The sequence below is a fragment of the Xiphophorus hellerii genome, chromosome 11, assembly GCF_003331165.1.
Source record: "Xiphophorus hellerii strain 12219 chromosome 11, Xiphophorus_hellerii-4.1, whole genome shotgun sequence".
Lineage (NCBI taxonomy): Eukaryota > Metazoa > Chordata > Actinopteri > Cyprinodontiformes > Poeciliidae > Xiphophorus > Xiphophorus hellerii.
In genome coordinates this window covers 1,582,782-1,598,164 of record NC_045682.1, presented here as the reverse complement: position 1 = coordinate 1,598,164, position 15,383 = coordinate 1,582,782, and the positions used below count along the sequence as shown (strand labels likewise).

Sequence of the window (15,383 nt, the reverse complement as noted above, 5' to 3'; positions counted from 1 at the left end):
AATAACATGTTCTGGTTGACACCACGAGTTGTTGGCAAGCACTTCCAATCCACTTCATTTGCTTTTGCTGGTCCTCTATAAATCTTTGTCTGGCTCTATTTTTAGATGCCTCGCATCCATGATGACTTATTTTCACTTCATCTGGGTTTTCTGGTCGTAGTTCAGGTATTATTTGAGAATTTGAATGGCAACTCGGCTGCTCCCAGTACCAAAAACAATCACTTGCAGCCATGTTTAACTATCATAGCTATCCAAAAGTAAAACAGTAAGAGCAAATATTCTTCCTGCTGGATAGCATTCAATACCTGAGGGACTAATGGTCCAAGCATGAAATTCCTTAGCCAAAAAATTGACAAATGAACAAAAGTCTAGACACAGGAAAAAATAACTAACATAACAGAGCTACTCCAACATGTGTTTTTTTGAGCAGCAGCAATTCTAGAATTATTTTCCCTATCCTTTTGCCAATTTAGGTTATAAACCACAAAAAAGAAACCAAAACCACAAGCTCTTTTACATTTTTAAGCAAAAGATTAAATGCCTTTGTTCTGTTTATAATAAAGTTTCTGCAATAAATTATCTCATTCTTAATGACTAAATTCATTTGGCATTTGGAAAATAAAGAAAACTGAAGTAACTGAACACAAAATTTCCTCCCTGTTTTACACTCTACAGTGTTAATTTGTTTCATTGTTTCAGAAATTTATTGAGCAAATAAATAAAAGCAGAGCTTACAAAAACACAAGATGAAGTAACATTTAATCCCTCATGTATTTTCTTAGCGTATTTGTTTAGTCTTGAATAAAGGCAAATAAAGAAAAATGGAGTTAAAAACTGAGTTTGTTTCTGTGTCAAAATGAGAGTAGGCCGAATTAACTCATGCAATCTAAAAATATATTTAGGCCACTTAAAATTAGAATGAGGTCTGTGGGATGCAGAACTAAATACTATACAAGTTTTGGGTGAGAAAAAAAATAAAACAGCACAGTGCAGTCAGCGTGAAGCTATAGTTTCTCTAAAAGTTTGCCCCTGAAAATGTGTTTGCTAGAAGCTACAAAATTAAAAGTCTAATACATCAGAAGTGCTGTGATGAGAAGCAAACAGATCACCACATCTTGACTTTAAGCGCTGAAAAGAAACATCTCCTCCCTGATAATCCTGGTGCTAACTGGAAGAGCTGGAGCGCGACTTATGAATGCTCATTTTCTTGCGAGTGCCGTCGGTGCAGCGCTCCAGGATGAGCTCCGGGCTGGGCCGCGGTGGGATGACTGGAGCTTCTTTCTTCAGTTCACTCTCTGAACTGGATTCAGACACTTCGGGAATGTTGTCTGTTGAATGAATACAGAAGACAGAGATTATGTGGCGCCATTCAGATTGTACCAGCTGCAAATATCAAAGCTTGTTCTTTATTACCCTCATTTTTCCTCTCCTTCAGTGGGACCTTCCCAGAGTTCTGTTTTGGAGGGGTGACACCTTTCTGCTGCAAGTAACGCCTACTGTTCCTGCGATAGGCGTCCTGACTTAGCTTCTGCCTGGATTTGCTGTGGATGCTTTTGGCATTTCTGATGGTGGACCTAAGATAGATACAGAAGATAGAAGGTAAGTCTAGATCAGGGGTGGTGAACCTGTGACTCTCGAGCCACAAGCAGCTCTTTGACACAGTCCAGTTGTACCACTTTTTCGACGGGCTGTTTTTGATCCAAAAAGGAATTTCAAGTGTCTTTTATGAGTAATCAAAGGCAACAGAAGCCTATGCTAACAGGCCAGCGTTTCAAACCTTGAAAAAGAGATGTTGCTGCCTTCAGTGAGTGTAAGTGTTGACAAAAGCAGTGTAACGTGCTGTGCAGGATGTCAAATTTTAAGCTAGCCCTACAAGAGGCGGAGAGACTTTAGGCAAACTCCAGTCCTGATAGGACACTGTCCTGCAGTTTTTAGATGTGACAGAGCTACAAAACACTAGGAATGAAATGGCTTAATTACCTCCTCCTTGTGTAGATAAGTTCTCCAGAGCCTTGCCAATGACCTAATTATTCTATTCAGGTGTGGTGCAGCAGAGGCACATCTAAAAGTTGCAGGGCAGTGGCCCTGCAGTACTGGAATTTGACACCTGTGCTTTAGGTGATAGATGGATTTGAATCATTTAGGAATAAAATCTGTTTTGATTATAACAGCTTTCCTCAACAGGTCTCTGTATTTCTGTTTTCTACATTATTTCACGTCGGTGCACTTTGCGCCATTTCCAAGCTCAGAGAATTGTGGCGCAAAGGTGGGAGTGAAGCAAGCAAGCTGCTGTTGCACAAGTAATAAGATAGAAGCAAACATATTCGAGTTTGCGCAGCAGGTTCTGGTGCCGTTGAGGGGAAAAGCAAATTCTGATCACATGAACACAATCAATGCTGTGCATCACGGTGATGCTCAGAGTGGCAGATTCTTGGATTTGAGATATTTAGTGAATTTTGTACTGCAGGACAAAAACAGAACAAAAGTGAGAAAAATCAGAAAGAAACAGACTCCTATGAGAGATTAAATTAATAACGATATTTATTATGGTTCGTCAAACCTGCTGTGTTTAATCTTTAAGTAAGGTTTAAGCTACTGAGCAGGGGTGAATCCAGGAAGTTTTTAAAGAGGTCTAAAAGGGGGGTAGTGATGTACTTGGGTTGCTACACCAAAAATAACGGTTAAACTACAGTGTAAAATATGCAAATAGTAGAGGTCACCACAATACCCTCAAATAGGTACAAATCTGAGCCCAGTCTAATGTCTTTATAAGATCAATTGATGAAAAAGTTGTGTGTGGAGAAGTGAAAAAGGAAAGCCACTTCCCTTTATTCAGAAGTGGCACAAGAAAAGCCACAGATGACAACAGATGAATTATGAACAAACCTTCCTCTTCCTGTTTTAATGAGTTGCAGCTTCATTCATTTATTTCTCAGAAAGGATTTCAAAGAAATTATTCTAATCTTACACCATGAAGTTCAGCTTAAAAACACATGACCATCTGCATACCTGCGAGGTGGAGGTCTCTGTCCTCGCAGGTTTGTCCTGTCAGTTTCATTTTTACTGTCAGACTTCTGCAGGAACATGGAAGGGTAATGACCAGTCTCGTCTCCTTTTCTGGCAAATAAATAACAAAAAAATCATTTTAAAATGGTTAAACAAACTAAAAACATTTTATGCAAGAATCTCTCTCCACACAAATGCTGGTATACATTAACTGTCTGTTCCTAAGGAGTAGAAGTATGGTATTTAATCAGTTGTAAAAAAGTTTTTCTGCATCTGCATCTGATTACATGACACGAAAAGATGTTTGATATACAAATCAGCGACATCCTGACTGGTTTATTGTAGAAACCATGCCTAATGTTGAAAGGAAAACTTCAGAACTATATCAAAAGGTTTCTTAGCACACCAATAGAGAAAATGGTGAGGTCTGGACAAAAACTGAATGGAAAAACTAAAAGAGACAACTAGAACAGTTTGCTCAGATTTTACCTGACGACCCACCACCCATCCAGCAGTTTGTGAATGACCTCCACGGTGTCTCCCACCTCCAGAGAAATCTCATCCTCCTGCTCTGCCTGGTATGCTTGGATGATGACATGCAGTTCTCCTGCAGAGACGAACATCTGTCAGAAAACAGGCACTCTGAATGTCCACCATGCTGTTCGTGGCAGTAAGTAACACATCTTTTACCTTCATAGTCCGGTTCAGGTTCCTCTGCCTCCTCCGGTCCATCGAGGGGTTCCAGGTAGGAAGCAGGGACCCAGCCTCGTTTGGATTCACACTGACAGAACCACCAACCTGAAACCAACAGCAGGAACTTCATAACAACCCAAAAACACATTGAAACTACCTTACAAGTAACACCCCATTGAAATAAAGTTGCAAATATATTCTTTGCAACCTGTAAATGTGGTAAAAGAACAACAACATCATGTTAATCTAAACACATTTACTACTGTTAATATTATTAAAAATTGCTTGGATTAGATTATGATGGTGAAGGTTAAGGAGTTAAAAAGTATATTTTGTAACATTTTGTTCTTTGAAGAAGCTGAAAATGTGTTAGTGAATGTCATGTTTGCACATTGTAACAAAAGAAAATAAGGGCAGAAGAGCTCAAGAAAATGTACTACTCTTTTAAAATGAAATAAAATAAGTTGGTAGGAGAACAGCATTCAGATGACTGACTCAAGAAAAGTGGAACTGAAATAAAGTTCTGAGAAGCAACTTAAACTGTTTCTTTGAAACTGCCCTTAAAGTTTATGTGCAATCTCATCTTTTTCAGTCTATAAGAAAATATTTTGTCCTTTTACATTTAGAAAGAGCATTATTTAATAATCAGTAATCTATTAATTCAGCAGAATAATCTCATACTGAATTTTTTTTTAAAGCCAATGTATGTATGTTAGGTATGTCCAATGTATGTTTTAAGCCAATGTTTTGAGCATTTTCATTAGGGGAAGAATCCACTGATAAGAAATATGTATTTTAAAAGGGGATTAGGTAAGTCATATTTAAGACCACTGTAATTTAAATTTAAGACCTACGGATCAGGAACTATTAAAAACTAAGTTACCATAATGACCTTATTTAATATTTGAGTAAGTTAAATAACTTATTTAACAAAATAACTTGGTGTTTTTGTTTTGGCTGAAAAAAGCAAATTGACTTTGTTTTCATGGCAAAACTTCATAAATATACACGGGTTTATCACAAAAAAACCCACATTAAAATCCTCAGATTTAAGACTTTTCACGACTTTTAAGTCCCCCATGAAATCCTGTAAACACAAAAATGCAAGCAGTAGTTGATACAGTATACTTGCTGTTAATACTTTGTGTAACCGTCTCTTGCCAATATTAGCTCACCCGGGGCCTCATGCATAAAAGAGTGCGCAGTTTTCACACTAAAACTTGGCATACGGAAAAATTTAGAAAAGTGCGCCACACACAAAAAAACCCGGATGCATAAAGCTGAGCGTACGCACGTGGCTGCGCACCTTTCCTTTATAAATCATAATTTGCGGGAAATAGAGCGAAGCTGCTCGTCCGCCCTGTCGCCACCCTTAAATACATATGTAAATTAGTATAAATACCCGGAAATCTGCCACCTGACAACGTCCTTGTTTGTAGAAGTATAAGTATTTATAATAATAATAATAATAATAATAATAATAATAATAATAATAATAATAATCCTATATGTTATGTATAATGTGCTTTCAGGTCACAAGGTCACTTCACGAAAACAAAAATAATATATTTTAAAGAAAAAAAAAATCCAAATTAAATAAATAAATAAAGAGATCGCGCAAATGTCCGTTAGAACAGTAGCGCGTCCAGCAGGGATTTAAAGAATGACAGCGTGTCAGAGAGTCCTTTGAGTGGGAATGTGGACGTGTATTCTAAATAGAATAATATGCAGAAATTGTACATTTACAGAATAGAGATGATTTCTGTCCATAAAGGCACATTCACTAAGCGGGCGGCTCAACTGAAGGATGACTGCAGGACCGGTACCGGTACCACACTGCTCCTTCTATAAGTTCTGCTCGGAGCTCCAGGATGATTAGTCCAGGAAATCTAAACGCTAATAAACCATCTTCAACATTTCCCAGCAGATCAATATGATCTCTGATCAATCGATCCCTCTGAATCCTGCATTGGCGATGTTCTCCATCAGAGCCAAAGCGCTGAGCCACAATTACGTTGTGCCGCGCAGTGGCGCAAAAAGTGGGTATGCACGCAACTCATAGGGGCGCTGCACTAGAGGGGGCGCCATAACGATGTGGGGAAATTTTTTCTCGTAGGCATTTTCTGTATTTAACAACTGTTTGAGCATGCATGAAATGATCAGAGGAAACCCCTATCCCCTGTTCTTTCACTACCCCTCTCGTCGCCCCCATACACACATACAGGTAGCTTGGACACGCGCCCCTTCGAGAACGCGCTGAGGCGCTTTTTTTTTTTTTTGTCTTTTAAATTTGAATGGTAGTAGTGCACTCGATAACATAGAGCTAAAGATGGGGCGGCAGAAAAAAACAAAACAAAACTCCGGGGCAGAAAACAGAATAAGGAAGAAGGGGAGGGATGCAGATGGTGGAGGGATGAAGAAAAGCTTTTCAAAGTGGTTGAAAGACAATAGGTAAGTAATGTTAGTGTATCAACAGGAGGGCTGTAAATATTCAGGTTAGCTTAAGCTAGGATAAAATGACAGGTGGCTGTTGTTTTGTTAGGGTTGCCACCCGTCCCATAAACTACGGGTTTGTCTCGTATTTCGTCTCGTATTTGACTATTAATTGTTGTGTCCCGTATTGAACCGATACCGGGAGCAATTTGTTCCGTATTTCTATAGATAGATAAACAGGTGTGTGTGTGTGACAGGTGTGTCTATCAGACACACCTGTCACACACACACACCTGTCTCAACAATAACTAGATCTCAACAATAATTAGATCTCAACAATAATTACCAAAACATAACACAGGAAATATTAAGGTCAACTAAATTGTCGTAGCGGGAGCTAAATAGGACCCCCGCCCCCCAACCTCCACGAACTGACGCTGTTGTCACGTTGCCTAGAAACGGACACTACGCTGCCGCGGTGAGCTGCTATCAACCCGCGTCTTTTTAAAATGTCCACTGATTCTCCACTGTCCTTAGAAGCAAAACCTCTGTCAAAAATACAGACGTAAGTAGGAAGACACACATTCCAGGCTGAACAATTTCAGTGAAGTTAAATAAGGGCGATTTAAACAGAAAATGTGTCGGCGATATTCAGTGACGACACACCGACAGACCCATTCTGTCTGTGTGATATCAGACAGAATGGGTCAGGAGAGGAACACTGCGGACCGTCAGAACCTAGAAGAACCAGGCATCAGCGTCTCTTCATCCCTCAATCATCTCCTGAGACCGAAAAATATAAATGGCAATTTAAAGAACAAATAATACTGATTTATTGGTAAATAAATAAATATTGTGAAGAGAAACTGTTTATTTTTTTCTACATTAATTTGTTAGGGCTTTCTGTGTAGGAAAAATGTTGATATCTTTTATAAATACAGTGTTTTGTATTTATAAAATACAAATATATTTTGTATTTTATAAATACAAAATATGTATTGTATTTATAACAATACATATTTGTATTGTTATAATACATATTTGTATTGTTATAATACACAAGAAAAGACCAGGGGCCTCATGCATAAAGCATGTGTGCGCACAAAAAATGTGCGGCGCCATATTGCACAAGTCGGCATGTACAAAAATCAACTTTGCGTCAAAGTTTGTGTAAATATACGCACACTTTTTCGCTGGCGTGAAAATGTTCGACAGCCACGCAAACGTTTTCTGTGGACAATATCAAACTACAAAGCGTCAAAATTCCCATAAATACACTTCACCTAAATACTGAAATCTGATGACATTCAGTTAATTAGACCAAGAAGCATCAAACCCGATGTTTTTTTTTTCATGATTTTAATGTTTTACTGTTTAAACATAAACGATGAAACTGAACCGCATGTATCCTCAGACAATAACATAACACGCAGACAAAATAAAGAAAATAAAAGTAAAAAGACGTGAAAACTTCACTCGAATGTAAATAGTTATTTTCTTCAGTTTTTGTCTCATAAAGATGTAACGCATTGGTCTGTGCACCGGAGCGCATGAAATGTATCTGTGGGGTAATTTCATTCTCAATAAAAAATAAAGAAAACAGGGTTGGATAAGCAGATTAACTCCAAACAGGTTTGATTATTTTAAGGTGATCAAGGTGTGTATATAATCACATGTACATATTAGCTGTGCCACAATTACGCGGCACCAGGGGGCGCAACTGCATACTTTTTGAGGTGTATGCGAACATGTCATTGGCGCCCCCCCACCTCCACCCCCCGACCCTCCAGGTTTAATATGTCCATACTACTCTCCCTTATTCATGCGCTTATAAAATACAGTAATTAAATTCAAATCATCATGGTATTTAGGTTTTTGTTGCCTCCCTAATGTTATTATTCCTTCCTGATGTGTGAATAAATTGCAGCCTATAAAACAATTAAAAAAGAATGAAACAAAAAATAGGGCAATATTTTATCATTTAATATATAAGTGAGCCAAAGAGCCACGTTCACCAACCTCTAGAACCACCTATGGGCTGCAGGTCTGAGGCATTTTGTTAGCATGTTTTCCTCCATTCTTATAGCTTGATGGGAAGTCAGGTTATCCAAAGTGACAACCCACATTAATAAAATAATAGTGAAATAACATTGACCACAAAATAGAGCTAGAGCAAACAGAGAGGAGGATATTTGACCATTCCCCTTTTCACATTTTCTATGTCAGGAATGTCATACTCCAGTCCTCAATTGCTAATGTTCTGTAACTTTTAGGCGTGTTCATACTCCAACACTTTGATGCTTCTCTCACCATTCTGATTTTTCTCCACGATTTCCACAAAGTCTCCGGTGTAGAGGTTGAGCTCATGTTTCGACGTCTTTTCAAAGTCTGCAATGACTCTGTAGGTGTCCAGGATGATGGGTCCAGAAATTTCTGCAGGGCGAAAGATTGTGGTTCCTGTTAGCTAACACTTGCAAAATCTGACTGACTTGAGAGACCAAAAAACATCTAGTCCCATGTATTTTTTTATTGTCTTTCAAACTAAATTAAATTATCATTAAACCAAAAGACTGTTGTCATCAAGAGATTGGTCATAAATCAGTCAGTTTGTTTTTATGTGTTTTGACTTCATACGTGCAAAGATGCTCAAATTCACCCTTTAAAAATAACTGAGATTCCTCTGTCAGTAATAAAAGTGAATAAAAGTTGTAGTTCAGAAACTTTCTAAAGATTTTCTGTTAAAGCAGTTGAATTAAAACCTACCTGAAGCAGTGGCTCTGGTGAGCTCCCTGGACTCCACAAACGTGTCATTTCTTTTCATTCTGTAGGAAGAGTACTCTGTTTTTATGTGTTTTTTTCCAAAGTTAAAAAACAACAAAAAAAACATTCTTTGGTGCTGATTTGTGTCTGTGAGTGATGTATACTAACGTGTTTGGTGCAGGTGGGTTTTCGTCCTCGGGTCGGACCTTGAAGAAGGAGGACAAATGTTTGCAGCGGGAGATGTGAGCCGGCAAGTTGATGAGAGACTCACAATACTCGGCTAAGGTGATCTTCCTGATTTCTCTGGACTTCTGGCTTTCCACCCACCGTGGGGCTGAGGAGACAAACAGACCACTCTCTGGTGAGGTTTAAAGATGATCAGAGTTGTCCATGTTGTAGTTGAACATATTAACAATATTCCTCAAAGAAATACTGGAATGGAGTTGCACTTTAAGCCAAACAAGGAATCTGGAGGAATTTCGGGCAAGCTAGATTCATAAGACAGACCTGCATTAAGATTTGTCATATTTGCCTCCTTATTATAAGCTTTGCAAGAAATTCAGGGGCATCCAAGTTAGACCGTTACACAGTTAAAATGTGGCATGTGTTCAGATGAATCAATGTTGCAGATATTTCTTGAAAAATTTGAAGCAGAGTCCCAAAGCGATTTGGGTTGGGATAGGAGGGTATGGAGCTTTTTCAGTGACATAGCACCTTTCCACTTCTGTGATGGCCACTTTAATGAGGAAACTTCAGAGATTGCTATAAGTGAACACACATTTGCTGGAAAAATGAGATAAAATAAGACCTGAAACTATGCTTTTCATGACCAGAACCTCGCAAAAGTCTGAACAGCATTTTCTATTAGCAAAAAAATCCTATTTAATTCTAAAAAAATGGGCTGTTGCAACAAAAGAAACAAAGAGTTATTTGAAACATTGCTCTCCAGCTGTTTTAGGCTCTGAGTGATGAAAGTTTAGCAGCAAGCTGCAGTTTGCACCAGGACTGAATTCTCTTTCTGCTTCTTCTTTTCCATTCTGCAACCACCAGTTTGGTAACATTTCACAAGGGGAATGTGTAAAGCTTTAGTTCTGTTTTTTAAACCAGAAAATGTCCTGAATGTTTAAACAGGAACTCAAAACCAAGACAACAGTGATAACCTGCACGTTCCTAGAGTGGCCAAATACTGAAACTGCAACACCTGAAACATGGGAAATGCCCACAAATACTATAGAAATAACACAGTCTGCATATTTTCGGTTATGCTCAGCAGTTAATTTCACTTCTCTTATATATTTATTTTTTGTTCTGTCTGCAGTAAAAACGATAGGAGATGGGGGGAAGGCTACAATTTAACTGCGACAGCATGATATCTCTTTTCTGTCAAATCCAGCATCATCCCTGCATTTAATTCTTTCTCATTTCTTTTATGTCTTTAAATTAAAATGTATCAAAAGAAGAAATATGTTTTCAAAAGAGAGCAGCAATACAGGAGCAGTTTTCTCCATATGTTTGTCAAGACTCACTATACTTTGCTTTTACCCTATTTTAACAGTGCAATATATTTTGTACATGTAACATTTAAATTCTAATTTTCTTTCTAATATATACAAATGTTGCCTTTAATATTCATCATCAATCTACTTCTGACTCTTTGGTTCTGAGCCTTTGCAATAGACTCAGAATGATGTTAAACTGCTTCAGTAAAATGCATTAAAAGTAGGATTTAAACATGTTGACGAGACATTTTGACCTACTCTAAATCTTAATAGCTTATATAACTGAGTAACCTATTCGCTTTTCTTGTCATTTAAGAAGATTAGATGCAGCAATCATGCATTTTTGCTCATAACTATCAAATATGGTCAGAGCTCTTGATAATTATGGAATACATAAACAGCAAATTTGATATTTTGAGGAAAATGACAGCTTTGCTCTCTTTATTGGAAAGAAACTGTTAAAAGAGGATAATTTAATGTTAACTTTGGACAAAACGTTTGGCTCTTTCCTCCTTAAACTTCCGAGTCCTCAGCGAGTGGCGTGCTGCTAAAGTGAAACAACAACAAAGCGCGTTGACGTCACAGATCACAGAGTTTAATCTCATACAAAGCAATCAACAACAAAACTGCAGAGGAACAGAGATATGCATTTTTCTCATAAAAATAAAGACAGACAAGGGGAAGACAGACAAACACAAAACAAAGACGAACAAAAAGGCAAAGACGCATCTTTGGAGAGAGCCGATGTAAAAAAGGCAAAATGTTGGCCGCTCTCTAAATTTTTAGTGCTGACACGAAGTTTTATACTATAGGCGTGTTTCTTCTGTTTAATATATGCACTCAAGGCGTTCCTCTAGTTGACCAACTGGAAACTCCCTTAGGCACTCAGAGAAACTTGGGAACTCCCCCTAATTTACGGCAAAGATCAAAGGGCCATCTGGTTTCTGGCAAAACAAAAGGGCGTCCTGACCCCCTGTGGTCCCACGGCCATCCCGAGTACAGAACAATCCTGAGATAAAATCTCACAGATACCTGTGAAATCTATCCAGTGCTTCTGCCCTGCCGGGAATGCTAATTTTATGGCTTCGTGGCCTCAGCAGGGAGGCCCCACATGTCTGAATGCCTGCTCATCTGCTCAATCCCAAATGCTCGACACAAAGCTGTTCCAAATAAGAGTGTTGAATATACCTTTTACACATGTCGTAAGATTAACTGTATTAAGCACAAAAATAATCATTTTTCCTTAACAAAACACAACAAGATGGAGGAAGAAAGGAGCCAAAGATATGCATTTCTGAGTAAATAATGACATAAATCTGTTTTCACTATGTCCCAAATGATTTTTAAGGACAGTTCAGATGCAAATGGAAAGCAGAAGTACTGAGCTATGCCATTATAGTTGCCTGCAGCCATAAAGAGCTTCCTGTATGATATAGATCAATTCACCAAACATCAGAGGCATCAATGTTCAGTCTGAATCAAATATAATAAATATTACTAAAAAATACACCCAGATGTTCATTTAACTTGTATCCTTTTTGGAAATCATAAGAAAGAGGTCTGGTTTCACAAGATTGTCTGTACACATACGACTGCACCTCTGCCCACCACAGCAACACCATCATCAAGTTTGCTGATGACACCACAGTGGTGGGGCTCATCTCAGGAGGCGACGAGTCCACCTACAGGGGAGAGGTGGAGCAGCTGTTGCAGTGGTCCAGGGAGAACAATCTGCTCCTCAACAACTCAAAGACAAAAGAACTCATAATAGATTACAGGAGGAATAAAACGGACATTACACCACTAACCATTGGGGGAAAATGTGTGGAGAGGGTAGCTGATTTCCATTTCCTGGGGGTCCACATTGAGCAGGGCCTCACATGGAACATGAACACCTTCGAGTTGATAAAAAAGGCCCAGCAAAGACTGTACTTCCTGAGGGTTCTCAGGAGGAACAACATCAAGGAGAAGCTGCTGGTGTCCTTCTACAAGTGCTCCATAGAGAGCATACTGACCTACTGTATCTGCGTATGGTATAACAGCAGCACTACGGCTCAAAGGAAAGCTCTCCAAAGGGTTGTGAATACAGCCCAAAAAATCATTGGCTGCCCTCTCCCCTCACTGGAGGACCTGCACAGCGACCACTGTCTAAGAAAAGCACAAAACATCACAAAGGACACTTCTCACCCCGGACATTCTCTGTTCACACTGCTGCCTTCAGTCAGAAGATACAGAGCAACCAGAACAAGAACCAACTGTCTCAGAGACAGTTTTTACCCGATAGCAATAACAAAACTAAATGCAATCGAAAACAACCATTAATCATCATAAATGATGTATGTGAGAATGTGGCTGTTCTTATTTATTTATTTATTTTTTTTACCAGTTATTTGTTAATTCTTACATTGTGTGTGAATTGTGAGACAGTTATTTTTTGTTTTTAAGCATATGCACTGACTGATGGCACCTTTTAAATTTCGTTGTCCTTGTGACAATGACAATGAAGATTTATCTCTTATGTCTTATCTCTTTCTTGTTCTCTGTCAGGCCCTTGTCTAATCTGTCTCGCTGTCTAGTTGTTGAGTCAAGTCTGTCGTCTTGCCTGCCGTCAGATGTCTAGTGCACAGGTGTCAAACTGCAGTCCTCAAGGGCCGCTGTCCTGCAGTTTTTAGATGTGCCACTGGTACAAAACACTGGAGTGAAATGGCTTAATTACCTCCTCCTTGTGTAGATAAGTTCTCCAGAGCCTTGCTAATGACCTAATTATTCAATTCAGGTGTGGTGCAGCAGAGGCACATCTAAAAGTTGCAGGACACTGGCCCTTGAGGACTGGAGTTTGACACACCTGGTCTAGTGTGACCAGTTGCTACCAGTTTTTGAGCCTTAGTCTTCTTGCTCAATCTATGCTGCCTGGATTTTGGATTTTTGTATTTCGGACATTGCCCTGCGACAGACTGGCGACCTGTCCAAAATGTACCCCTCCTCTCACCCGGAACGTTAGCTGGAGATAGGCACCTGCACCCTTCCTGACCCCTCTAGTTACAAGGGTGTAAGAAAATGGATGGATGGATATTTCAGACATCATTAAATCATCATTTTCCTCACACCAACCTGGGTCCTCTGAGTCTGCCTCACCACCTCATAACGCATCACATGACACTATTCTAGTTTAGTTCTAATGCCGAATAAATTTTGAACACATTTGAAACTCTTTTAGTTCAGTATTTTCATCAAAGGTGAGGATTATTAATGAGGATAACTACAGCAAAACAGAGGGATGGGCATTTATCATTATCGGGAAAAATGTCGTATCTCTAGCAATGGTAAATTCCAATTCACGTTTGAACCTCAAAATGAACAATATTGTTGGATATTTTTTAAATATTGACAAAGTATTTTCATATGCTGTCCTTTTGCCATCTTTATGGATTATGTTCTGCTTTCATTTTTATATTGTAAGTTTTGTGTAAATTTACATGCTTCATCTCACTTACGTCACTTTGTTGCTGGTATGTAAGAATTTTCCCTCAGAGGATATAAAGGTTTATTCTATTCTATTCTAAATTAGTCATTAATCAAAGTAGACATTTTTTAATACAAATGGCCTTGTTCTGAGAAGATTATCTGAGTCTCTATGAGTCATCTTAAATAGAACGACTGTTGATTAGAGAGACAGAGGTACTCATGAAGTACTGATCTGTAGGAGGTTAACAAACACGGTTATTGTAGAAAAAAAAAAGGGAAGAAAAACTCTAAAATTTCAGTTCTCTGAATAAAACAAATAAAAATTACCTGCTGTCTATTTCTAAGATAAACAGGCCCTTTAAATGATACTAAATATTATTTTTTATTTGTATGGTGACTTTGCTCAGTTGTTAGATATAGCCAGCTGCAGATGGTGAAACTAAAATATTTCACATTCCTTTAGAAGAAAAAGTTCACATCTACTGGCCCCTAAAACAAAATCAAGACTGAAACCAAACTGTCCAGAACATATTGAAGATATATGAAGAATTCAATGTATCGTAACACCCTGATCTCAGAAAAGTTAAGCTTTATACATGAACAACTTATGTAGGAACTAAAACTCCCTTGAGCTAAATTCTGCATTATTTTCTCTCAACTCTGGGTGAATTTAAACATTAGTTGCAGCTCATCTGGTTCATCTCAGTTGTACATGAAAGAAAAAGGGAAGTGAATTCAGCCACATGTTTGTTAATCACAGGTGCTTCCTGGAGGAGGATTGCAGAATACAAGGGGGTTTTACATACAGTGAACTTATTTTGATATTCTCTAATGGTGGCTACACCAGGAGATATATAATTTATAATAAGGGTATAATTAACAACTTTAAATGCTTAAACTATGTTTTGTTTGGTTTTTACCTGGCAGTGATGGGATTACTCTGTCCCTCTTGTCTATTTGTCCAGCTTCAATGGGAAACATTTCCTTCAGAGATTTCTGCAAGGGAAAACCAAAGGGAACATTTCAGAAGCTGTGCATGTTTTAAATTTGGCAGAGCTTTAGCAACAAACTTCAGGGGAACTAACATGAAAAGTGTGGATCTCAGGATACGTCCTGTAGATCAGCTTCTCTGACTCATCGCTCCATTTCACCATCAGCCTGTATACCTGCATGACATTTTAATCACATGAACAAGGAATGCCTTAGAAAAATGTTTGCTAAAGACCAATAAACATTTTTTCCTTAAACCCTGACTTTAAGATTTAAAAAAGTCTTTTTTGGCACATTTTGTGTTTTAGATTGACTCACGTAATGCTGACTTGGAAAGAAGCGTTTCTCGAAGCCGAGTAGCTCCACATGCCTGACGTAGATCTCCTCCATGCTGAAGGGCTGAAAACTGAAGTCAAAAGAGTTGCAGGAACTTTGCTTAAATAATCTGTGTCGTCAACACACCACAAGAAATCATTTCCTCTTTGTCTGTGTTTGGGCGTGGCATAATTTAATATCCCTCAGAAAAAAAAAAATCCA

At 38.5% G+C, this 15,383-nt stretch overlaps 1 protein-coding gene across 1 annotated transcript; it reads right to left on the bottom strand.

Annotated features, from left to right (window-relative positions):
• Nucleotides 1–403: 403 nt before the first annotated feature.
• ncf1 (neutrophil cytosolic factor 1) lies at nt 404–15,300 on the bottom strand. Its single transcript, XM_032575519.1, has 11 exons — nt 15,165–15,300; nt 14,942–15,022; nt 14,777–14,852; nt 9,061–9,226; nt 8,896–8,954; nt 8,443–8,565; nt 3,697–3,804; nt 3,496–3,613; nt 3,010–3,117; nt 1,414–1,574; nt 404–1,328 (listed from the first exon to the last, which is right to left on the bottom strand). The coding sequence occupies exons 1-11, from the start codon at nt 15,234–15,236 to the stop codon at nt 1,165–1,167; spliced, it is 1,236 nt and encodes a 411-aa protein (XP_032431410.1). The 5' UTR covers nt 15,237–15,300; the 3' UTR covers nt 404–1,164.
• Between the last annotated feature and the right edge of the window lie 83 nt (nt 15,301–15,383).